The sequence below is a fragment of the Cupressus sempervirens genome, chromosome 3, assembly GCF_028749045.1.
Source record: "Cupressus sempervirens isolate cs-2001-9-10 chromosome 3, ASM2874904v1, whole genome shotgun sequence".
NCBI lineage: Eukaryota > Viridiplantae > Streptophyta > Pinopsida > Cupressales > Cupressaceae > Cupressus > Cupressus sempervirens.
In genome coordinates this window covers 653,097,585-653,124,853 of record NC_143120.1, presented here as the reverse complement: position 1 = coordinate 653,124,853, position 27,269 = coordinate 653,097,585, and the positions used below count along the sequence as shown (strand labels likewise).

The window sequence follows — 27,269 nt, the reverse complement described above, 5'->3', positions numbered from 1 at the left end:
AATTAATTGAAGCTCATTTCAGTAAAGCAGGACTAGTGTAGAAAATACAGATCTGGTGTGTGATGTCCCCTTTTTAGCAGGAATCAGGGGCATCATTGTGTTAGCTCATCATTGCGACCTTTGTGAGCTGAAAACTTGATTTGAGGGTCTCTGGTGATCCACTTACTATTTATAGTAAGTTAGTTTGGCTAGTTTACATTTTTGGGATGGCACTTGGGTGTTATATCTAATCAGTGTTGCTTCTACATTTGAGTGGAGTACTGGATGAATTATTGGCTATTATGAGCTATGATTCTAATTGATGTTATCTAATTAAGTTATACTTAATTAAATAACATTGTAAGCCTAAGTTGAGAGACATCATAATAAAGTGCATTATGGCGCCAATTTGCTTTACTTTTAATTATTTCAAATTTACTTGTGCAACCAAAGACAAGTTATGTTATATAAAAAATGTGTAATCTTCAAGCTGCTAAACGTCATGTGAAGAAGAAGCTAGTGGATCGATTTTATAGAGACAATTCCAAGCCAAATTCATTCATCATTTGTTATCGTTTTTTATGAGCTTGTGGTGGTGAGAATTGCAAGGGTTTCAAGTAGAATCGACCTGCAAGAATTGATAATTCTTGTTTGGAGTTTGAGCACTTTGAACCAGCATTTGAGTTAGTGAATTGTGCCATCTGACTGGTTAGCATTTTTGATGCATCTGCTGGTTACTTTCCTATATCTCGAGGCTTCCATCTTGCATTCTGTAGTTCTGCATTTTTTTTGAGGCCCCCATTATTAACTACAACAGCTAATGCCTTGATGTTGGCTGCCATAGTCATTATCAAGGGCCACTGTTTCCTTTTTGCTGGGCAGTGTTAACAATTAAAGGTTGTGTTTCAGATTTATGAGGCTTGCATTTCATCTGCAAGGCCCTTTTTTCAACCAGCTGGGTGCAACGTGAGTAGCTGTGGAGTTAATTCATCATTTCTTCTTTTGATACCAGGTTCCAGCATAATTAGAATAAAGTTTAGATATTTCTATATTTACTACATTGTGAGTAGCTGAATTCCAACTTTTTTTTTTTTTTGCACTGTAATCATTTCGAACTTTTCTGATATTTTCAAACAAAAAGAAGCAGCATATATCTCAAAAACACAAAAGATTGCAAAAACTTTAAAAAACCAAAAAAATATCTTTTCTTCACCATAGTTGAAGTTAGAGCCATTAGGGCTCTTTACAGTGGTATCAGAGTGGTTTCCTTAGCCTTCAAGGAACTAGTTTTATGCATCTAACCACAAAGATTTATTCTAGGGCTTCATTATACTTGCAGAGGTAGAGCTTCACCACTAGGTGAAGGCGAATAGGGGATTCAGTTTGGCACTATGGGGTGTTGAATATGATAGCATCATATGAAATTATATGCATTATTCATGGTTCTTGTATTGATGTTACTAACATTTCATTGGCTTAGAACTTTGTGTGTTCGAATGGATTCACCACAATAGTTGTTTGACAGGTGTCAGCTTGCTCAAACAGAGTGAATCCTTCACCGCCGCCCAAGTCTACTCTCCTTCCTTACAACACCATCCAGAATAAAGAGATTACGGGGGACTGTTTGTATTCCATTCGTAACTGTCAAGTGATGAGTCGACTTGAGCTCGAGGAGTTATGAAAAGAATTGTTATTGTTCCAACAACATTGATAGACACTTGGTTTTGCAGAAATACATTAGTCATCGTGTTTGGTGTTTTCACGTATGGACATGCTCTTGCATATCATATACGTCCCTGCATATTATTGGGAGTGTAATAGCGACATCCAAGAAGGAAGTTTGAAGCACACAGTTCGCTCTACTTCAGATTCACTGTATTCAATTATGTGCTCCTGCTGTGTGATTTATGCTTGTGTGAGTCTATCTATTCACTGCCAGAGTTTCTCTTTAAGTTTATATAGAGAACTGTCATTCTGCGACAAAAGTCTTAGTAAATTTTATATGTATGCATATACTCTTATACTCATCTGGGAGTTGATGCTGAGGGTGTCCGATAAGAGTCTTTGAGGAACATTTAGTATTTGTTATTTGTATTGTATTAGACATTGACTTATCAATTGTTTTATGAGTTTAGTCAATTCCTCAAGATACTTCTCTATTGATCTGTAATGGATTTCTTTTCATGCAAATCCTGTAACTATTTCTATTGATTTTAATAAAATCTTTAGGCTTTTGTGGGGCTGGGTTGTTTTCCTCTGTGAAGAGGGTTTTTCCCAGGACAATTATTTGTGTAGAGCTTACTGGTGGTCTTTTCTGGTTCTAATTTTAACATGGGGGACAGAAATGCAGGTAATGCAAGTAATGATGATGATAGAGAGGCTAGAGGATTATTCAGGAACCTTGTAGCTGGTAAACATTAGGTAGCTAATGTCCTGCAACAACTCTTTGACACTCTTCAATGCATTACCTTACCCAAGGGTCGTAGTAAAGACACAAGTAATAGGACTATTTCAGTGAGCACACACAGGTGTAGAGATGATTATAGAGCAGATTACAGAGCTGATCGCATAGGTACACATGACAGGCCTATGCGTCCTACTTTCCTAGAGGCTTGAGTTGGATGAGGCTAGTAGTTTGAGTTAAACACCTTTGCTGATGATGTGGTGCCTCTATATGCAAAGTGTGATGCTTTACCACAAGAGGTGAAACAAAAGTTGAACTTTGTCAGGTTTAAGAGCTACAAGAGAGAGTGTTTCAGAGATAGACCCGATGCTGATGGGAGACTAAAGCATAGAAATAATGATTTAAAACAGACAGCCAGCAAGTTGTCTTTGGCCCATTTTGATGGCAATGTTAAGGTAACAGCTAGAGCTTGGGTTCACAAGCCTGACACATAATTCTTATTGCATCCTATGTTTGAGGATGATGCTATCCAGTTTGCTAAGTTGCATTTGGATGGCATAGCCCATGATTGGTGGTACCACGGGTTAGTTCCTCTACGCAATGATCAGATCAATTCATATCATGAATTTGACCTGGTAGAGATATTTGACAGGAAGGACCCAGAGTCCTATTTTGTGAGCACAACTGAGGCAGAATGGTAGTCTTAAGGCGTTTTATTAGTGAGTTCAACGTACATCAGTGATGGTTTATGACGTTTGAGAGAGGAGGTTTGTGATACTCTTTCCAGGGAATTTGGTTGAGCCTCTCAGGGGTTGGGTTAAGTCACTTGATCTACTCATCTTGCAGAGGCCACGAAGAAAGCAAAGAATTTGGAAATGTCTACACTACAAATTAATTTTCCTTGATAACCACCTATTTCCACTTAAGGCAGCTCCAAAGAAGGTTGAAAATTCAGATTCAAAGAGACCTATGGCAGCTCTCCTTTAGATCAGGAAACACTCAGTGGTCTGAGGAGGAAAAAACTGTGTTTTTATTGTAGGGGCCCATATGATGAGTAGTATTACTGTCCCTTGAAGCCTAAAGGCAAAAACAAGCGTATGGAGTGGTTTTATAGGGATGAACATAATTCTGATTTTGTGGGACAACCGGCTGATCATGAGAAAGAAATTATGGAGGAGGTTTTTAATGATGAAAAGATTGATGATGATTCCAAACTTAAGGTAGTATATATCTTTAGCATGAAAAAAGAAGAATCCTTTAGGATGCGGGGCCATAGTAGGTCAACGTGTTATTGCATTGTTGGATATAGGTACTACTTACAACTTAATAGATTCATGGTTAGTATCCAAGAGGGTATACAAACATAAGAGTTCGAGGGCATTAGAGCTAAGGTGGCTGATGGTTACACACTTAAGTGTAACAAAATGATTTCCAAACTTCTTGTGAAGCTAGATAATTATGAATTTAAAGCTGATCTTTATATTGTTGACATGGGAGGCACTGGTATGGTTTTGAGAAACATATTCTTAAGGCCATATGAGAGGGTAATCTAAGGGAGATTTCATTCAGAGTTATGTAGTGTCTCATTAGGTATGATATTGTTGAGTGAGCAAGAGAGTGTAGGTTGTTACCTACTCATGATGAGATAGTAAAACCAACTTATATTCCAGATATACAACAACTTAGAACAACTTAGAACTATACTCTAAAGTGTTTAGTAATATACCATAGGTAGGCCACCTTATAGATGCATAGAGCACATCATTGAGCTCGAGGAGGGCACTAAGCCCATTATGATCACTCCTTACCAGTATCCCAAGTGCGTAATAGATGAGATTGAGAAGCGTATTTAGAAGATGTTAGCTATGGGGCATATTAGGTTGGGTAAGTCCCCTTCCACTTTATTAGTTGTTTGGTAAAGAAAAATGATGGTATGCTCAAGATGTGTATTGATCATTAGATGTTGAATAAGAGTACCATTAAGAACCGATATCTGATTTCACACATTGATGAGCTGATAGATGAGTTACATGGTACATGCTACTTCTCTAAAGTTGATTTGAGATTAGTGTATCATCAGATTAGAGTTTGAGAGAAGGATGTTGAGAAGACAACTTCCAAATGCCATTGTGGTCACTTTGAGTTCTTAGTCATGCCTTTCGTTTTGACTAATGCTCTTGCTACATTCTAGTTCAGCATGAACAAAGTCTTCCACAATCAACAAAGGAGGTTTGTTTTGGTTTTCTTAGATGATATCCTTGTGTACAGTATGACGTGGGATAATAACATTGCTCATTTGGATATAGTTTTAGGTATATTGGATAGGGCTTCCTTGTATGCCAAGGATTCCAAGTGTGCTTTGGGTTGACAGAGAAGTTATATCTTGGTCATATTATCAGTGCAAAGTGAGTTTACATGGATCTTGATAAGATTTGTGCTATACTTGGTTGTTGTTCACTAGAGAACGTGACACAACTTAGAGGGTTTATTGGTCCGCGTGCTTTCTATTGCAGATTTTTGGCTGTGTTCTCTTGTCATGCAACTCCTCTTATTGATTTGACTCATAAGGGCAGTTTTGAGGGGACCTCTCAGGCACAAGAGTGCTTTAAGAAGTTCAAGCATATTATGACATCATGCTTGGTCCTAGCATTGCCAGATATTTCTTGGCCATTTGAGTTGCATTGTGATGCCTCTAGTGAGGGCATCCATTTTTCTCTTTACCAGGATCACCATCCTGTTGCCTTTGGGAGTAGGAAAATCAAGGGTTCTAAGGGAGCTTTCAATGTTTATGACAAGTAGATTTTGGCTGTAATGCACATCCTGACCAAATTCAGGCAGTATCTAGTTGGTAGTAAGTTTTGATTAAAATTTATCATAGCAGCCTGAAACATTTCCTTGGACATCAAGAGCTTAGTGAGAGAAAACAAAAATGGGTCAACAAACTTACTCTTATGATTTTGATATTTCCTATATCAATGGTACTCAGAGTGTGGTTGTTGATGAACTCTCGCAGAGACCTCATTTATTTTCTCTGATTGAGATATTTGAGGATTGGAGATACTTGATCCTTGTTGAGTATGTTACAGATCCGTGGACACCTAGTGTTATATTGGGTCTATTCAAGATTGCAGGCGCACTCTTATAAATGAGATGATTGTTTACAAGGGTAGGATATTGATGGTCCCAGGATCGAGTATTAGACAGGTTGTGCCAAGGGCCTTTCACGATTCACTCGTAGGTGGCCATTCTAGGTTCTTCAAGACATACAGACAGGTTTGGGAGAGATTCACTTGGAAAGGCCCGAAGTCAGATGTTCAATAGTATGTTAGAGAGTGCTCTATTTGCTCCCTCCCGAGTGTAGTTTTGGTCCTATTCTCTTTTTCTAATCTTTCCCAAATTTTTAGGTCATCTCTCATTTTTATGCATTGCCCTCATAAGTGCTATTTTGTCACCTTTCTTGGTCATATCTTCTAGTGGTTTCATCATTTCCTGTTTCTTTCTATACAGTTCTTGAGACCTCAGGGTCACCTTTCCTTAGGACACACTAAGTATAGGAATTTTGGTCCTGGTGTTTGAGATGTCTAAGGTGTTTAAATTGTTTTATTTTATTCCTTGGTTGGCTTGCTTTGTTTTCGATATCGAAAACTAGTATATAAGGTGGCTTGTGCATTTCATTTTCATCAATCATAACACATGAATCATTCAAGATCAAGCATATACGCATACATGAGACATCAAGAAAGCATCTTCAAGGCATACATCAAGCATTCCTCAAGCATTCTTCAAGATCTAACTCTAAGATACAAATTAGAGAAGAAATTGTAGTTACAGGGACTAGTAGTTGGGTTCAGAAACAATATCTATATTCTTACAAGATCACAAGTTCAAGTTAGAAATCGCAACCATGTTGATTTAAGTGATACAATTATGGATCATATAATTCACTATTGAATATAATTATGGATCATATCATGTATAGCAATCTAATTGCTATAAGAAATTATCAATCAAAATAATGGTATATATATTTGCCAATAAAGAGATAGCTAGTGAACATAAGGTCAATAATATATTCATTGCAAAAATCAACATATTGCACCCAATGCAAATATCTATTATATCATTTGATTGACCATATATATTCAATTGTACATTCTGAGAAAGTAGGGTAGCAATTTAATAAATTTTGGTTCTTTGAGATATTATTATTATCGAAGACCACAAATGGAAGCGAATATTGTAATCTTTAGTGAGAAGAGCAGTTTCAAGTTAATTGTCCTTATTCTTCAAGTTAGCCAACTAGGGGACATTACATTTTCTTTCAAAATTTGGAATTCCTTGGCACATAGATTCATTCTCAAACTAATGCAATTTCACTATCTATGTCCCAAATAGTGGTGATGTTTGGATATTTTAATTTTAAACCTTTACTTTTTCCATGCATGAACTTGGATGCAACTCTCCAAGTGTATGGAATTAGCACTAATGAGTGCATGTCAGCACATGGAATGGAATTTTTTTTCAGTTCAACACACTCCTCTTGAGTGTTCGCATTTGAGTACCCATGAGTGCATTTGGGATGTGACTGAGAAGTTTTTTAACTTTCTTTTTTTCTTGGGATGTGAGTGAGAAGTTGCAAGGATCAGTAGGCGGGTCAGAAACAACATCTATATTCTTACAAGATCACAAGTACAAGTTAGAAATCACAACCATGGTGATCTAAGTGATATATAATTAATTCACTGTTGAATATGATAATGGATCATATCATGCATAGCAATCTAATTGCTATAAGAAATTATCAATCAAAATAATAGTATATATTGCCAATATAGAGATAGATATTGAACACAAGGTCAATCATATATTCATTGCAAAAATCATCGTATTGCACCCAATGCAAATATCTATATAATATCATTTCACTAGCCACATATATTCAATTGTACACTTTTGAGAAAGTCGGGTAGTTATTTAATAAATTTTGGTTCTTCGAGATATTATTATTATCTCATTATTATTACATAAGACTACAAGTGGAACCAAATTTTTGTAATCTTTAGTGAGGAGAAGTTTCAAGTTAATTGTCTTTATTCTCCAAGTTAGCCAAAAGGGGGCATGCAAGTTCATTCTCAAACTCATGCAATTTCACTATGTCCCAAGTAGTGTTGAAGTTTGGACTTTTTAATTTTAAACCTTTACCTTTTCCATGTATGATTTTGGATGTAGCTCTTTAGGTGTATGGAATTAGTGCTAATGAGTGCATGTCAGCACATGCAGTGGAATTTCTTCTTCAGTTCAACACACTCCACTTGAGTGTTCGCATCTGATTACCCATGATGCAATTGGGATGTGATTGAGAAGTTTTTAAACTTTCTTATTTTCTTGGTACTTGTATTCTCACACTGCTGGTCGCTAATCAAGGACTACAAGGGACTTTGAACTTTGCAATTCTTCCCTCAACTTGAGTAGACTAATTGACCTTGGGTGGACATCCTACTAAGGGTTTTATCTTTTGACTTGATTCCCGTGTCTTTGCACTTTAGCATGGATGAGTGCATAAAGGGGCACTTGGAAAGGATTTAAATGTTTTGAAGTAGATCCCTTGATCGTTGAGAGGTAGTGCCCATAGACACACTCAAAGTTATGTCGAGCACTTTTCACACTTAGTTGTTTATTGCCCTAATATTCAATCAATTCTCATTTTAAATTTTTGTATGTTTTAAAAGGTGCTTCTGGACTAGGTAGAATTTCACACCATTTGCATTTTCTATCAACACTTAACCAATTCACCCTTTCTTCATCCTTCCTCTCCCATGAACACTCTTAAAGACATCATAGGAATGTTTCTTGACTTAGTGGTTTTTTTTTGTGCTTTACATGCCCTTTTACGAATGGTCCTCAAACTTGATCTTTCTTAGGTGCTCTTTTAGTCTTATTTTTCAGCAGATGGTCTTTAGACTTGTACCATCATAAAACAGAAACACTTAATTTTGAGACCTTTAAGCCCTCCTTTGTGTGGTTTTGGTCCCTTTCTCTTTCGATCTTTCCCAAATTTTTTAGTTCATCTCTCGTTTTTATGCACGATGCTATAGGTGCTATTTTATCACCTATTTTGGTCATATCTTTTGGTGCTTTCATCATTTCTCGTTCCGTTCTACACTTTCCCCGAGATGTCAAGGTCACCTTTCCTCGTGATACCCTTAGGTATAGGTCAAGGTATGGGTCGACTTGGTTGAACTATATTGGGATAGGTATTTTGTTCCTGGGGCCTAAGATGTCTCAGGTGTTTAAATTATTTTATTATAAACCCCGTTTGGTTTGTTTTGTTTTCGATCTGGAAAACTAGTATATAAGGGGGCTTGGGTATTTCATTTTCATCAATCAGAACACATGAAGCATTCAAGCATACATAGACATGAGACGTCAAGCATGCATTTTCAAGGTATAAATGAAGCATTCCTCAAACATTCATCAATATCTAGCATTTCCTTCTTGCATCAAGCTTCTTCCTTCAAGGTGGTAGTGGAGTTTGGCTTCCAAGGAGGAGATCTTCCATTCACTCACCCATATTCTTCTTTTCTTCATCAAGGTAGACACAAGCTTTCCCATTCATGAGGTTTTGACTTTCATAGTTTCTTTGTGTTGAGTCAAGGCTATTGCATTAACATACTTGATTAGATCATAAATTCAATTACATCTACAAGGGTAATTATATTCCTCATTGTTATGTTCAAGTCTACTACTTGCTAGCATTTCCTTTATCATATCATTTCAATTTCAAGGTTGATTTCTCAATCTAGGGTTTGATCAAGGCAAACCCTACCCCAACAAATAAAACCAATTTTTATGGTGTGTAGAAACAGGTTATCGGAATTGTGAACTCAGATTCAGAAACCTACAGTTGAAAGTTTTCGGGAGATCTGGGGTCAATTTTGTTTCTACTCCTCAAGAATACGGTCGTTTGTCCATAAACCTTCCTATATAGGTTGATCTATACCTGGAGACTTGAGATTTTCAGGGTTTTCTGTTTTGGTTCAAGATTTACAATCCGATTTTCTATCACTGTTTTCGATTAGCAGTTCTTTTGAGTAGGACACTTTCCCTTGGATATTTTTGAGGTCAAATTTCTTCCTCCTTTTCATTTTATGTCATAGATCTGGTTTTCTACTTTAATTGGACTGATTGCATATATATTTCTCGTTGATCTATTAATTCTAAGTGTCTTAATTCATCTTTGTCATTTAATCAAATTGGATCAATTTACTTTCACAGTGTACATCTAAGGTTAATGAACATTGCATGAAAGAGGACTTGCTTGAATACTTTCTTAGTATAATTTGGATTTTGTATTGGCATTTCTTCATCCCATTTGGGTTTTGCTAATCTAACTTGAGTTATATTAAGAGTTATGTTTGGAAGCTCCTCTTCTCTTGTATTGAATGGCTTAGGGTGAAGTTTTATTTAATGAACCCATCTTATCTAGTTTACATCGTAAAATTCATTGCTTCCATTTTCCCCTAAACAAGAGCTAACCGTTTTCAACCAAATTTGACTCTTCAACTTAGGCCTAGCAAAAAAATCAGCACCTCTCTCAGAACTTGAGGGGGTTAAGGGGAAAACAAAACCCAAAATGGCCAAGCGGACAAAAAAGTAGGGGGTCCGCATTTGTAATGGGGCGATGTCTGAGAAGGTCACACATGCCCCATTTAACATGTAGGGGGTCTTGCATTGATTTCCAGTTTTCTAGCCTCGCACCACTTATTATTTGGCATCTTTGGCGTAATCTCTACTCCCGAGCAAGATTTTGAGACATTTTGGTGGGGTTGAGGTGATCTATTCTAGAGTTTTGCCTCGAAATCCAAATTGGGGGCTTGTCTCAATGTTTAAGTGGGAAATCTAATATCTTGTTGGCTTCCTTCAATTTTTGAGCTCCAATACATTGTGAGTGGTATATGAAAAACCTCTCGTGTTTTGGTAACCATTCCCATGTATTCATTTCAGCAATCAAGATTTCAAAAGCCATTATCAAGATCTAAGGTTGATATTCAAGAATTTATAAGGTTTTCTAAGGGTTATCTTCTCCATGGATCAAGCTTCTTCCCCCATTGAAGGCCAAGCAAAGGAGTCTATCATCAAGGAAGAAGATCACAAGCATCCATCTACATCTAAGCATTGAAGTCTTCAACTCTAAGTTATCCTTCTATCTCTCCATCAAGCATTATAGTAAACTACAACATCCATTGTGCAGGGCTTATCATTGATGATTTTCTTTTGGATTTTTGTGTGGAGTTAGAGCTATTGTATCAACGATCTTACATTCAAAGAAGCATTTTATTGCCAAGGCACCATACACTTTATAATTCAGATCTAGCCTCTGCTTTATGTTAGCGGGCTTTGTTTCATTTCATTTTAAGGATGACTCCAACCGGGCTTTGATTGAGGCAAACCCCTCTCTAGACAACAATTTTCTTTTCTATGTGCAAGAATATGTAGCACTCGCATTGGATCGGATCTAGAAATTTCATGACCTTGCATTTGCAACCAAAAACAATTATGAGCAGCTAGGCCTAGGTGACCTAGTTCTTCCAAAACAACATAAAACCAATTTTATAGGTCAGTTGCAACCTTTGGGATTTGTTTTGGTATTGTACTCAGCTATTTGTTCTTTGTTAGCCCTTGCATCTTGCAATTTGTCCTTCCGCTTTTCTATACCTCTATTTTACATTATCCAATCGTATTTTCCTAATCAACCCTCACTCAAAGCAAATGATCATTGCACACATTCAGCATTTGGTCTTTTTGAGTCTAGTGGGTCATTTTCCTTCCAATTGTGCCATAAGAAGTGGGATTAATCCCGCTTGATACCATTTCTTATTATACACCTTGTTTAATTTTGATGTTGGATTTATATTTATTTAAGTTGATAGTGTTATGTGGGAACTTTATTCCCAGAAATAACTTTTTCTTACCGGAAATTGTCAGCCCTCTTCATAAAAGGTTTTCTTTTCTGGCTATACACTTGAGTTTTTTTTCTAGTTTTCTCATTGTTATTTTTTCTAGAAATTGGCATATGATTTCATAAGTAGCAAGTTAATCTATGTTTTCTTTTGAAATATCCAAATTTGATTTTGATTTTTTAAATTGAGTGAGTTTTTAGTTTTTAAAATTATTTTAGTGTATTTTTAAAACTAGTTTATCTATTTAAATAGTTTATTTTTTATTTTTTATAATCATTTCAGTTTATTTTTTGCTCTTATCTTTATCCGTGCTAGTTTTTGTAATTTTATTTTCCTATTAATTTTTCATAGTAGAATTTTTATGTGAAGATTTTGTTAGAAGACCATTTTATTCATATATGGTAATTTAAATATAAACAATTTTTTTTTCTTGTCTATTTTAAAATTTTTTTTAGAAGTTAAATTGAAAATGAATTATAATTTTATTTATTTACACTAAATTATATTTAATAAATAATTTTATTATTATAATACCTATCGATGCATCGTTGCAAGCACAAAAGCATGCAACTGCTAGTTATTTTATAGTGGGAACACCTTTTTGTATTGTAAGTTTCTGTACTTCGTAGTTTTCATACTCACTCATATTATATTGGATCTCCATTAGGCTGCCTTCATGGATAGGCTCACGGAGTGAAGCTTGTGTGTGAGCTCAGCATGGAGAGAGATGATCTAGGAGGCCTTAGGATTGTTTACTGGTGCATTGATGTGTAGTAGGGCACATTTCACTTATGGCATCATAGATGTTATGTAACCACTACTTAAGTGCCATAGTAGAATGTAACCTAGGGATGCAACAATCTAAGGCACTACATATTCAAAGGTTTAGGTTATAACAAGAAATGTCGACAAGTACTTGTCTTCCACATAAGTGATGAGATCCATTAATGTTCCATTTCATGCCATATTCATATGCCTTTATACCTATTTTCATATTCCATTTACATGCCATTTTACCACCTTTATGCTGCGTAGTGTTAATATACAAAGTAATATTTAATTCAGTTGTTGAGTAAAATATGAAAATTAATTGTTGGGCTGTATTTACTAAGCATTATCGTTTCAGCTTGGAAAATAATAATAATTTTACAACATTCTATTGGAGGAGAAAGGGAGCCATTTCTATTCTCTAGATGATAAATTATTCTTTAGTTGTAATATCTATGGGCCAAAAACAAAGCTGGCTACGGTATTTGGTCGTAAGGATATAACAGATTATTATCCGAGTCATGCTAGAAAACACCGGCGAGGTGGAAGTTGGAGTTACACTTTGGCTCTGTTATCTTGAAGGTTTATGGTCTCAAAGACGTTCCATAAACAAGCCACAAAATATTAAATCTGAGAACAAGCTCATAAATAAGCACCTTGCATAGCAATAAAATAATGGAGACACTTTCATACTAAACAGACAGTTGGAAAATAAAAACCTATAAAAATGTTAACTGCAGACTCTAATAATTATTATGAAATGTGCAACATTACATACGTAAGTGTATTAGTTAGTCTAATTAAAAGAGTTAACAGAAGTGCTAAATGATATTACAAGCTAATTGTAAAACTTATATGATATTCATTCAGTCAATTCTAGTGTAACAAGTAATAGTTAATAATCAATCCAGTGACGATTGGGACATGAGAACGATTTACGAAGTCTCAAATTTATATACACCTACCTATTTGACTAGGATAAGTGGGATATTCTAGAATTATCCTCAAGTATTTGCAATAACAAATGAAAGTGAACCAATGCCTATAGATTAACCTTAGCAAAGCTTAACATCAAAAAGATGTATTATGTTCAAGTATGCTACCAGAATGTTAGCAAACAATGTGATGCCAAAATATTAAAATAATAGTTATGGTAGTTGACCTAGAATTGGAAATGAATATCGATAAATACTATTATCAAAGAATTAGGGATGGACATATTTTTAGAAGTCATGGAAGAAATTGGGAAGCCCCCATTATAACCAAACTAGTTCTGATTGAAAATGGGTAGTGAGTTAATATTGAGCCAGTTGATGTTTTACTAATTCAAGATATTGTGACCAGTAGAACCTGTTGTCATTATTACAATAATAGATAAGACGTCTATTATTAGTTAATGGTTATCTTGTAAATATCTTTAGCTTTAGTTTGCTTTCGTTTTTTGCTTTCTCTGGAATAGAATGTTTCTATTCTTTACGATCGTTTCCTAAGGAAACATCGTCTCTTCCTTTTGTATAAATTGACCTTTCGGTCTCTGTTATTAATAAGCAAGTATTTACCAATTACCTTGTAATATGGTATCAGAGCTAAATACTTAAATTTTTTCGGAAAAATTTATAATTTCTTCTTGAAATTATTTGTTTAAATTTTTCCAAAATTATTTCAGCTAATTTCTCCAAAACCCACCTAGGGTTTTTCTGCTTGGAGAAATTCCCGAATTACGGGTCTGCAAATTGCGTGGAAATCGTGGCCATTTTTTTAAGACTCCCGTTTTTGGGGTGAAAATCTGCATGTTTCTGTATCAAATCTTCATGCTCTTAGCCGTCTCAGTCTGTCATCGTGCTCTGGGAAGCAGATTCGACCATTTTTCATCAAGAAATCTGAAGTTTTTTCAAGCTTTTTTCAGCTAGGGCCGTTTTTTTTCGAAACCCTAATTTTTGGGGTCAAAAATTTTTTTTGTTTGCAGATTCTTGGTGGGTTTTTCGAGAGCTCAACTGGGTTGTCGTCCGTTTTTTCTGGGTGCCTCGATTTTTGTGCCTCGATTTTCGAGCCAGCGGATTCAGAAAACGACAGCAGATTCCTTTTGGGTTTTTCGAGCTCTCTTTTGGGTCATTCTCTGATTTTTCTGGGTGTTCCGTATTTTTGCCTCGAAGAATGTGCCTTCACAAATTTTCACAATTTTTCATTGAAAAATGTGCCATGGCATCTCTGACAAATATTCTGCTCGAGCATAATTCCAAATTCAATGGTCGCAATTATGGAACCTGGAAGCAGCGCATCATCGCAATCTTCGAATATCGAAACACCGATCAACTTGTTTTGGGCGTTAAGCAGCGTCCGACTTCTCCGGGTCCTGATCAAGATACATGGGATCTGAACAATCGAGAGGCAGTAATGCTTCTCAAACTCTCCGTAGCTGATGACCAGCTTTCTCAGATTCCATTCGGCAAGACAGCTGCCGAAATCTGGACACATCTAAAAGGTCTTCATGAGACTTCTGACAAGAGCAGAGCCTTCTTTCTGAAAAACACTCTGTTTTCTATTGTCATGGATGAGCGCACCTCGCTCCAGGCACACCTGAATCGGATTCAGGAAATCCGTGATCAGTTACTTGCCATCGGTCGCAAGATGGAGGAAGAGGATATTGTGGTAATCACTCTTCGGAGTTTACCAAATTCCTATGAGCATTTTATCGAGACTCTCAACATCACATCTACTGGTGTTGATCTAAAGTTCACTGATCTCTGCACCCTGCTACTTCAGCAAGATCGGTGGAAACAACAGTTCGGTAGCAGCTCCAGTTCCACCTCCACTGAGCAAGCCTTTGCTGCGAAATCCTTTCAGAAGGATAAGGGCAAGTTTCAGCAACCATCTCAGCATAAGTCTTCTGCTCCAGCATCCGATGGTACCAAAAAGAAGAACATTCAATGCAACTATTGCCACAAGTATGGTCACATGAAGGTTGCATGTCGGAAACGCTTAGCTGCCGAGACTAAGCAATCAGGTTTGCAACCCAAAGCGAACAATGCAGAGCACACTGAGCAGGTGGAATCTGCCTTTTATGCCTTCATGGCTAAAAGACCTGCAGATCATGTACAGTCATCTGCCTGGTACATTGATTCAGGTGCCTCTCGACATTTCACTCACCGCAGAGACTGGTTTACTGACTACCAGCCTTATTCAGATTCTGTTATCTTTGGTGGTGGAGAAGAGTACACGGTTGTTGGTAAAGGCAACATTCAAATTCAGTCTGTTGGGAGGAAGCTCATATTCCTTGATGTGTACTACGTTCCAGGGATGGAACTAAATCTACTCTCGGTCAGTCAGTTGCTGCGACATTTTCCACACTTGGCAGTCACCTTCAGTTCACATCAGTGCACCATCACTGATCGGGCGACTAAGTCTACTATTGCAGTTGGTCTTGAGGATCATGGTCTTTTCAGACTTACTGATTTTGGTGATTCTCAGGACTTAGCTATGGCTGCTCGGCGATCTTCCATCAGCTCACTTTGGCATCAGCGATATGGGCACTTAAATGTGCATTATCTCTCACAACTTGCTCGGGATGAGCTTGTTCTTGGTTTGCCAGAGATTCAAACCCAACACCTTGGAGTTTGTGACGCATGTCAGGCTGGGAAGCAACATCGCACACCTTTCCCCAGTGGCGATTCTTGGCGAGCTTCTCAAGTACTTCAGCTTGTTCATGCTGATATTTGCGGCCCTATGGCCACTCCTTCTGTTCTTGGGTACAAGTATTTTCTGTTGTTTGTAGATGATTTCAGTAGAAAAATGTGGGTGTATTTCCTTAAAAAGAAATCTGATGCATTTATTGTATTTCAGAAGTTTAAACCCTTAGTTGAAAAAGAGTCTGGGAAATCTATTATTACTCTTAGATCAGACAATGGGGGGGAATTTTGTTCTAATGTTTTCTCCAGCTTCTTGGATACACATGGCATCCAACGCCAGTTCACCACACCCCACACGTCACAACAGAACAGTGTAGTTGAACGTCGGAACAGGACAATCACCGAGATGGCTCGTTCCATGCTCGAACACAGACATGTTCCGAAGCGTTTTTGGGCAGAAGCAGTTAACACTGCAGTTTATCTGTTGAACCGGTCACCCACAGTGGCGGTCAAAGGTAAAACTCCGGAAGAGGCCTGGTCAGGTCGCAAGCCCAGAATTAGTCACTTGAAGGTTTTTGGCTCTCTTGCTTTTGTTTGGATCCCTGATGTTTCACGCACCAAGTTGGATGCCAAGTGTCAGAAACTGATGCTTGCTGGATATAACAGTCTTCACAAAGCCTACCGCCTTATTGATGTTGAGACATCTCGTCTCATATACAGCCGCGATGTAGTCTTTGATGAGCAGCGAGGACCATTCATGCCTGTTTCTCCTGTTCCTGATTCAGCAGACCAGCCTATGCAGGTTCATGATTTGGGAGTTCGGCTTCCATTAGGTCCACCTGATGGGAGGGCTCCAGTAGCTCCTACAGCTCCAGTCCTGCCAGTGATACCTGTACAGCCACCTCCGGCTTCTCCTGCAGGATCACCTCGTTTTGAAGATGCTTCACCTGAGTTTGATCCAAATTCTTCTGATCAGGATCCTGCTGATCAAGCATCTCCTAGTACTACTGTTGGTCATTCTCCTCTCCGGCCTAAGTGGTGGGCTAAGACACTTGCTGATCTTCATGATGATGAGCTCATTGATGGGAGAACTACTCGAAAAAAGAGAAAAACTATAGATTCTGTTAACTTTGCTCTTATGGCCAACATTCACAGTGTGTTTGAACCTCAAACATATTCCAAGGCTAAAGGAATTCCAGAGTGGGAACAGGCCATGCAATCTGAACACCAGAGCCTACTGAAGAACAACACTTGGGTCCTTTCTGATCTTCCCCCAGGGAAGAAACCCATTAGCTGCAAATGGGTCTACAAAATCAAATACAAATCAGATGGTACTTTGGATAAGTACAAAGCTCGTTTAGTGGCAAAGGGCTTTTCTCAGTGTCAGGGCATTGATTATGAGGAGACCTTTGCTCCTACTGCAAAGATGAGCACCATCAGATTAGTCCTAGCCATGGCAGCACAGTTTGGCTGGAAGGTCCATCAGATGGACGTAAAGAGTGCTTTCCTGAATGGTGATCTCCATGAAGAGGTCTACATGACGCAGCCTCCTGGTTTCAAGGTTGCTGGTAAAGACCATCAGGTTCTCAGATTGGTAAAAGCTCTCTATGGTTTGAAGCAGGCCCCTCGGGCATGGTACATCAAGATTGATACGTACCTCAGTGATCAAGGCTTCAAGAGGAGTTCTTCAGACTCAAATCTGTACATCAAGACTACTGACAGTGACATCATCCTTCTGATTATCTATGTGGATGATCTGATCATCACTGGCAGTTCGGCATCTTTGATTCAGGGAATCAAACAACACTTATGCTAGTCTTTTGATATGACTGACCTTGGGCTCGTGCATTATTGCTTAGGTGTTGAAGTTTGGCAACAGTGTTCTGGTATATTCATCTCTCAGTCCAAATATGCTAGAGCCTTGTTAGACAAATTCCGAATGCAAGATTGCAAACCTGTATCTACACCTATGGAGAAAGGTCTCAAGTTATCAGCCTAGTCTGATTCTCCTTCCGTTGATGATACTACGTATAGGCAACTAGTAGGCAGCCTCATCTACCTATCTGCTACTAGGCCTGATATCAGCTTCGCAGTCAGCTATATTTCACGCTTTATGACAGCTCCTAAGGCTGATCATTGGATGGCAGCAAAGCGTGTTCTTCGTTATGTGAAGGGCACTTTTGATTCTGGACTTCTGTATTCTCGGAGTTCTAATCCTAAACTCAATGGGTTCACAGATTCAGATTGGGCAGGCTCTGTTGATGATAAAAAGTCAACATCTGGATATGTGTTCAGTTTGGGATCCGGTGCAGTCACATGGACCAGCAAGAAGCAGCAGGCAGTTTCTCTCTCTTCTACAGAGGCTGAATATAGAGGGACTGTTAAGGCAGGATGTGAAGCTGTCTGGCTTCGTCGGATGCTTGGGGATATGCAGATGTCACCAGCAGGACCGACTACTCTGTTTGTTGATAACGAAGGCGTTATCAAGTTAGCACGGAATCCAGTCTTCCATGAACGAACCAAGCATGTGGATGTTCATTGTCATTACATACGACAGTTGGTTGAAGACGGGACTATAGATCTGCAGTATGTTCCTACCTCAGATCAGACTGCAGACATTCTCACCAAGCCTCTTGGTCCTGATAAGTTTGTCAAATTCAGAGGACAGCTTGGTGTGTTAGATAGATTAACCATTAAGGGAGGGTATTACAATAATAGATAAGACGTCTATTATTAGTTAATGGTTATCTTGTAAATATCTTTAGCTTTAGTTTGCTTTCGTTTTTTGCTTTCTTTGGAATAGAATGTTTCTATTCTTTACGATCATTTCCTAAGGAAATATCATTCTTCCTTTTGTATAAATTGACCTTTCGGTCTCTGTTATTAATAAGCAAGTATTTACCAATTACCTTGTAATAGTCATATCATGGTTGGAACACCATATGTAGTTGGGAATGGAAGACGATTGGCATTAAAATTGGATGCACCCAATTTATGCCGGAAGGACTGATATATTATGTAAATGGTAGAAAGACAAAGTTGCAATGTTGGCCCAGCTTCGTGTGAAGATCAGTTTGAATTTGATGCAAGATTATTACATATACATGTTCTCAGAGTATTGTTACTTAAACCAACAACTGTTATGTTGGCAAATGAAGTATGAAATGCTCATGCTAGTATCCACTTGAGATGGAATCTTGAGTAAATACTAAGTCTACTAGAAATAGAGGAGTTAATCGACCATAAATTTTTTTTTTTGTAGTGGAAAGAGATAAGCCCACAGCATTTTGAAGTGAATCCAGAAGGGCAGGACAGAATATAAGTAATAATTAGAAGCGGAATTGAATAATTAACTAGCTCATGATTTTGCATGAGGAATTCATTAACCATGCTAAAACAAGAAGAGAGATCATTAAATGCAGAACTAACCAGCTGCACATTAGATGCAGAATTAACCACTTTAACAATAAGGGGAATTTTGCATGGAAATACAAAGACATGGAAGTATCACATACGTTGTGTGTTATAGACAGTTTGATTCTGCTGGTTTTCTTGAAAGTTTAATAGAAGACAAAAAAAAGCTATAGAGTGATAATAGTATAGTTGTGAAAAGTTGTGATGAAAGACTAAAATTATTTAGTTTTAGTTTAATACAAAAGGAAATACTTCTCTATATTTTGTATCATCAGTCCTGTGTGATGGCTTTGGTGTTCGTTTGCATCTATTTGCTGTTCTTTTGGCATACATATCTGTTGTCATATATCAGTTTTGTCTACCAATAATTTATCAGACAAATCTGCACGTGAATAGAACCAGATCATTTCTCATTTGGCCCATTTGAGGGCTCCTAGGAAATAACTGATAATCCATGATTAAACTAACTAAATCTATATCAGGAAACATCTCAAATAGAGCCTAGAAGTTAGAGGGACCAGTACTAAATTTATATCAGGAAAACCACGGATAGAACCCAATTTTAAAGAGACCAGATAAATCTGCTCACCAAGACGGTCATGATTGTGGAGATACTTGAGAGAATGGAAAATAATTTTAATATTTTATCAATTAGCAAAGAATCTCTGTGATTTTGTGAAATGCACTTTTGGACTTGCTTAGCAGTTGATCAAGAGGTGGGGTTATCATTTCAATCTATTTAAAAATGTTTATCTTACTAGAAGCAAAATGTTTGGGCTGATAATTGCTCTACCAAGGTTTGGTAGTAAAGTCTTCACAATAGCGGTTTGCATGTTATTAAGACAGGTTTTGTGGTCCAAAGGATAATGTTGATCAAGCTTCTTACACTTGGAAATATCCTTCTGCTAAAATCTTTTGTTCTTGCCTTCAAGGCGAATTCAGTTAATAATGCAATTGTGCCTCTGCTGGCAAAGTCCTCTTCTCATTAATAGTTGGACGATTAGGGAAAGCTGCAAGTTCTAATTGCACACAATGTAGTTCTTATGAGGACCCCTCATTCTCTACCTGGGGAGTTGATATTTTGATTGAGTTGCATTAACTTGCTAATATTAAAAACAATCTCTCTTTAACTTACTAATATTAAAAACAACTGTATTTGGAAGGAGGTTGGTTAATGCTTCTTGGGGTGTAGGCATTGATTTCACCTTTCTTTTGTCTATCTAGGGAGATTTTTCCTACTATATGGTTGTGATTGTTAATGTTTAGTGTCAGAAGAAGCAAAACATGGATTACTTGATATACTGGAAACTACTGCTGATTCCATAAATCACAGGGATATAAGCATATGTATATGGGTATATATTAATATACGTACACACATATATATGCCTACGTCCATGTAATGTTATATGGATTATCGGCATTACTGTGATCATGTTTTATTGATTGATTGGCAGCCTTCATTATGATCGGGCTCCTTTGTTATTCAGGAGACAACTCATTATCGTGCCATGTTATTATCGGGCACATTCATATTAACTTTTAAGTTTGTTTGTTATTATTACAAACTAACATGCCTCCGAAGAGGCATGTCTTGGGCCACGTAGAGACATGACTCTTCGGAGTCATGTCTCTTTCTGTCCTATATATATGAGCATGCTGCCGCAGGGAAAGCAATCAATCCACGGCATTCAAAGTACCTGCAGTCAACAAACAATATTGCATAAACATTGCTCACTGTTATCATTATTATTTCATCTGTTATACAGCACTTAAATTGTTACAGTTACAGTTTGAAGGAGGAAGATAATACTGTGATCACTGCCAAAAGAAAAGCAAATACATTCTGCATTATTCAAGTAAGATATTCTCTGCAAGCATTTATTTTGTAATTGTTTTATCTATCAAAGATCCACAATATTTAACATGATAACAGTTTTCTTTAGTTCATGATATCATGAAAGACACATTTCAAAAAATAAAAGGAACTTAATCATTCAGATGGCTCCTTTGACTTGAAGACTGCAAATTGTAGTATAATATTACAAGTGATGGTTGAAGAGGCATTACAAACCTATTCCTCTGTCAGAAATGCAAGGAGAAATGGTTAGCTGGACCTCCATAGATATCTTAGTGTTAATTGTAACATATGGGGAATGTTGGTTTTGTATGAGCTGTATGTGCTCTTAGCTAATAAAAATAATAGGAAAGGGTAAACCTGTCAGAAAATTATGATGTTAATATCACATGGAACTTGCATGCCTTGAAAAGACCGTTTAGTGACAGGACTCATGCCTGTTGATGAATGCAAGCTTTGCTTTTACGGATAAATACTTTTATAAGGTAGTGTACAATCGTGCATTATCCTTTAGCAACATGAAATTTTAGATATGCCGAGAGTCCTCGTATGATAGAAGTGGTTTTAAAATAAAAAAACATTTATCACACTGCATGATTTCCTAACTTGCTTCCAAAGTTGCGTTCAGCCACCTGATCCCCTGAAGAGTGATTAAATATATTCCTTAGAGACTTTATATACTATGTAAGCTGTTTTGACATTTTTCTTTAAAGATAAACTTATTTGTGTAAGTATGATGCATGTAACACTTGTCCTCCTTTTCCATTGCAGGTAGATAGCTTTGTGAACATTCATCCTGGAGTTGCTCATGGTTGGACTGTAAGATACGATGAGAAAGATCAAGTTGCTGTAACTAATGCTGAAGTAGCGCACAAAAAAATGTTGGAATGGTTTGAGAAACATTTGAAGTGATTTTGGGAATGTACTCTCTTTATTGCCAGTACAAGATCAGTCTAGATTGGTGTGATATGCCCTATTCGGATCTATACATGATAGTATATACTATTTCTACTAAAGGAACTGCAGACTTCCACTAGAGTTACTGGTACTTGACTGTCAATTTAAAACGCACAATTTGTAAAGTGTCGTTTGAGCTATGGTGAGAATAATCAGGGTGCATCGTTTCCTTGACAGTGTGTGATTATAATTCTATGGATGATGTCTACTAGTCTCATCGACAAATACTAATCTTATTGAAAAATGCCAATTTAATTGCTCGTTTGATTGTATTCCAGCTCTTTAAGTTCTGTGGAACTTTTTTGTCCCTTGGCAACTTTTCACGTGTTATGGAAATTGTATAACTAAAAAAATATTGGTTTGTATGGAATGGCATAGTCTATATTAAGTTCAAATATACTGTTTTGGTATATGATTTCTTTTATCGTGTTATGGAAATTTTATAACTAATAAAACATTGGTTTGTATGGAATGGCAGTCTATATTAAGTTCAAATATACTGTTTTGGTATATGATTTCTTTTATCAATAAGTATGTAACCTTTTGGGTGAATGACTATTTGCTTTGGTGGAGAATGGTGTTAATAGGGCGTTGTGGAGCTGCCATAGAATCTTGATTTAGCTTTTGAGATTGAAAAAATGAGTTTTTTTAGTGCGTGTTTATATATATATATATATAGTTCTCATTGTATTTTGAGGTAAAATGGATGCACATTATGTGATGCTCTTTGTTTGAAATATTGTTATTAATGTTAAGAGTGTTTGATTAAGAAATGAGTGTTTTGGACATATAGTATTTATGTTTAGAGTGGGTGGGTGAGAAATATTGTCATTGATATCAAAGTGTGCTTTGTTCAATAAGGGAGATTGTGGGAAACATGGTCATTGACATTAGAATGAGTTCGTTGGAAATATGGTAAATTGATGACAAATGTTGTTGTTGAAGTAGGCGATTGTTATATTGGCTTTAATTTGCGGAATTTTATTCTTATGAAAGAGGTGTAATAAGAGGCCAGTTCATGGAACTTTATTATTTAGAAAAATATATTTGGATGTTGACATAGAAAAAATATTATTATGAATGCGGTAATTAAAGGTAAACTCGTGAAATTCTATTATTATAATGACTTAATTTATAGGGTCTACTTACATGTATAAATAGGTGTAGCAAGATGAAGTTTGGTTGTAAGTAGGGTGTTCGTGAAAATGTTTTATCATTCATATACAGAGTAGAAAAAATTTGTAAGCAAAGCAGATGTTGTGAAGTATCAGAAGTGTAGGAACTTCATTTGTTGCGGTAACAAAATATAGAAGGTGAAACATCCTCCTAAGCAAAGATTGGTGTCTTGTTGAGTTGGTGCTCAATTTTGGGGATTGGTGTCTCAAATAGGTTGGTGATTGCAAATTTTAGAAGTAGGGATTAATGTCTTCAATGAGTTGATGCTTGCAAGTTCTATAAGTAAAGGTAGCATCTCCAATGAATTGGTGCTTACGAACTCTAGAAGATCATCTTCTTGTAGCTGAATTTTGGATAAGAGATCCAAGTTGCTTGTGTCTTGAGTGAATTGAAGCTTACAAACTTTGTAAGGTTATCTTTTTGTTGCTGAATTTTGGATGAGAGATCCAAGTAGTTTATCTTTACGGTTCTCCTCAAGAGTTGACATGTAAATATTCTCCAAATTGTTTGATCTTAGGTGTATCTTTATCAATGTTGAAATTTTTGGAGGTACAAGATTGACTTAGACTGATCCACACCTCCCCACGCTTAGTGTAAGTGTGTGATCATAAATTGGTATCAAAGCGAGTTTATGTAAAATCTAATTGCTACAAGGTAGACTTTAGAGTGCACACAATAGTCAAGAAATTATTGACACAACAACCTATACATTTTGGAGTACAAGGATGCAAACCTTTTTAATGGCTCAAAGGTATTTGGCATTGAGATTGTTATCAAACTTCAACACCCTCCAACAATAATTCAACAGGTAAGTGAAAGTAATGCAAAAACCACGAGCTTTATCTTGTGTAGTTTAACATAATTTGAATTTGATAAAGTAAAGCATTGCATCTCCACAAAAGTGTTTCAGGCTAAATTTTGCATCTGTGAAGGCAATAAAAAGGTCAAGAATATTAAGCTCCAAAACTTGAAGAAAATTGTTCAAGAGTTGGAACGTAGGTCAGGGAAAATAATGCAAAAGTCATGGATGCTATATAGTGGTCTATCCTTATTTGAATTTGTCAAATTCATGCATTGTAGATCAACAAAAGATATCTAAGGCATAATTCACAACATTTATGTAGGCAATGTCAAGGTAAAGAAGTTCCAAAATCAAGAGAAAATAGGTAGAAAGTAAAATTAGTGTAGAAGTCATTAATACTATCTTGTGCTATTTGGCATAATTTAAAATTTCCAAAGTGATGCACTGGGGATCAATAAAAGATACACTGGAGAATGAAATAGTTCTAGGGCTTGAGAATGAAAGATGAGGAAAATGTTGAAGATTACTTATATCGTGTGGATAAAGTTAATAGTATTTAGAAGACTTGGGAAAAGAATAAGAATTGATGGTTGCATAGAAGGTGCTCAAGTTTCTCTCCTCAAAATTTGATGCTAAAGCTCTTGTCACTAGAGCAATGTAGATTACGAATTCGTTAAAAATAAATGTATTGGATGGAATCCTCATTGTATAAATAATTAGAACTACAAATGAGAGCATTGTTCAAAGCTACAAAGAAGGTGAATAAGGAAGAGATCAATTCAAACACAAAGGCAAGTTTGTATTTAAATGTTTAATTTATAGTAAAATAAACATTTTGTCTAGTGTTCTTACCTATTTATTGATAGTAATGATGAGAATCATAACAAGAAATATTTCATGGAAGCATAAAGAAAATAATGTAATGAAAGATGAAGAAATTTGTGTAAAAGAAAAGATGGAGTGAAAGAAAATGAAATTTAAGAAGCACGTCTTCAAGAACTCATTTTTTCCCTAAGTGAAATCAAGAAGTTAAGTAAAAAAAATGAAACAAAATTGTAGTAGAAATATGATGAGGTTTATGATATTTAAAGAGAAAAAAGTTAAGACAAGTTGAAGCTTTTTGAAAATAACACTAGTTTAAATATTCGACTAGAAGAGATAGATGATGGAAGAGGTTGTTGAAACATAACTAAAAACAAAGGATGAAGGCTATGAAAAGCTATAGTCCAGAATTCTCATCCCATCGAAGGATTTGAAATAAACTACTTATTTGAACAAAACCTTGTTGCTTGAGAAGGGTTTTGCAATTTTCGATGATGCTATCAATTGCATAAAGTCATGAAGATGTAAACATATGAGATCTTGGGAAAATCAATTCAAACTAGAGTTTTCATAAATCCTTGTACAACATTAGAACAAACATAGGCCTAGATATAGTCTTGGAAGGAGCACTAAACATTGAGATTCTATTTCTTTGGTGCAAAAGATATGAGATTGCAAATTGTGTGTGTGTGTGATCTAGATTAACTGTAGACAAAATGAATTAATTCACACTGAATAAAAAATATGAAAATAATAATAGACAAAATAACCTAGATTTAGAATAAAGATACAAAGAGAAACATAGACATAAAGTTTGGAGCAGCTAGTGCTAGATATGGATGTTGAGTTCTCTAGTCCAATGGTGTTCGAAATTGAAGATGCTGAGAAGAGTGATAGTAATAAATGAAAAACATGGAGCAAAAGGTGCTAGATATGGATGATGAGTTCTCTAGTTCGATGGTGTTCAAAACCGAAGATGGTGAGAAGAGTGATAGTAATAAATGAAAAACATAAAAACATACTTGAATATAGAATGCTTTTTGTAACTAGATGGCTCATGAATATAATTGCTTTCTTCATTATTTACATGATTAGAATGCGTCTTAGAAATTATAAATGATATAAGATGTGATTTATATAGATATCACAAGGTCATTTTAAATGTAGGATAATAGACAATTGTTAATCTCAAATTGGTTTTGACATATGAGTGACAATAGACTTAAGTTGCTTAGTTCATGCTGAACAAGTAATGTATGCCGAGCATAAGATGCCAGATAGTGTATGTCGAGCAAGATATATACAATATATGCCAAGTAACTAGTAAGCACCGAGTAGATAGTAGATGCTAAGTTATTCAGATGCCAAGTGATAAATGTATGCTGAGTCATTTAGAGGCCGAGTTACAACATCGTTGATATAGTGGATGCCAAGCATCAGACACTTCAAGTGTCGAGTAAACAGTTTTGGACATAGTTGTTTGTAATGACACAAACTTCTAGGTAAACCATTTTTGAGCTAACTTAAGGATTGTTTTACGATTCTAGATGATAAGGACGATTCTATATTGAGAATCCTTATGTAGTACATGCAACCAATCAGTTGAAGGAATGTTTTAAGTGACAAAATGGGTGAGTCAAAATTGCTAATTCATACCTAACCCTAAGTCACCTAAGTCTTCATAAGGAGGAAAAACCCTAAAAGAAAGAGATAGTGGAAGAAGCGAAGAGAGAAGTTTGCATGCGCAAACTGAGCATTTATGGTGGCTAAGGACTTGTAAATTGAGATACATTGTAGAATCAGTTAGAAAAGAACAAAGGAAAGGGATTAGAGGACATAAGTGATACATCTAATCAGAGAGGATCAAGTATGCATCAGGAAAGAGGTGACCTGTTATCTAGCAGCAAAGTGCTAATCATAGGATCATTGTTGAGACATTCTAACAGGTGAATCAACTAAATTTCTCAACAGAGTAGTCCTAACAGATTGTTGTAAATCCTTTAACAAGGTGCTTACTTCATTGTAAGTCTTAAGTTCTTTAGTCAGACACACTTCTAACAGAGTTTTGAAATCCTTTAATAGGGTATGATCTAACAATCTTGTAAGCATTTAACAGGGCAAAACTTTCAAGGGTAGATCATAGTTTATGATTAAACATTGTAGGCTTCATTGGATACATTTTATTATTGCAGTAGTGAAGATTTGTGGTTATCATCCCCACCCCAGTTTTACCTTCCAATTACAGGGTTTCTGGGTAACCAAATATCTTGTGTAATACATGTGTTGAATGTTATTTGCTATCATACTATGGATGAATATGTTTAGTTAGCTATTTAAGTTTACATGCAAATTGTGAGATAGATGTGTGGTGAATTATTTTAAGGGTTAAAGTTTTGAAGGATTGATTCAACCCTCCTCTATTTCCAAAAATTGGTATCAAAGCCTTATTCTTTGCAAAGGAAATCTTTGCAGCTTTGAGGAAAGATCTTGAAGATGGAATTCT

General features: G+C 36.3%; 1 protein-coding gene across 1 annotated transcript in view; it reads left to right on the top strand.

The window, feature by feature from the left end:
• The window catches only part of LOC149568384 (endo-1,3;1,4-beta-D-glucanase-like), a 95,651-nt gene extending 73,413 nt beyond the window's left edge, over positions 1-22,238 (top strand). Inside the window, exon 7 of the mRNA XM_089821320.1 lies at positions 21,781-22,238. Coding sequence (XP_089677446.1) covers positions 21,781-21,921 — 141 coding nt within the window. The 3' untranslated portion in view covers positions 21,922-22,238. The remainder of the gene's footprint in view (positions 1-21,780) is intronic.
• Positions 22,239-27,269: the final 5,031 nt, after the last annotated feature.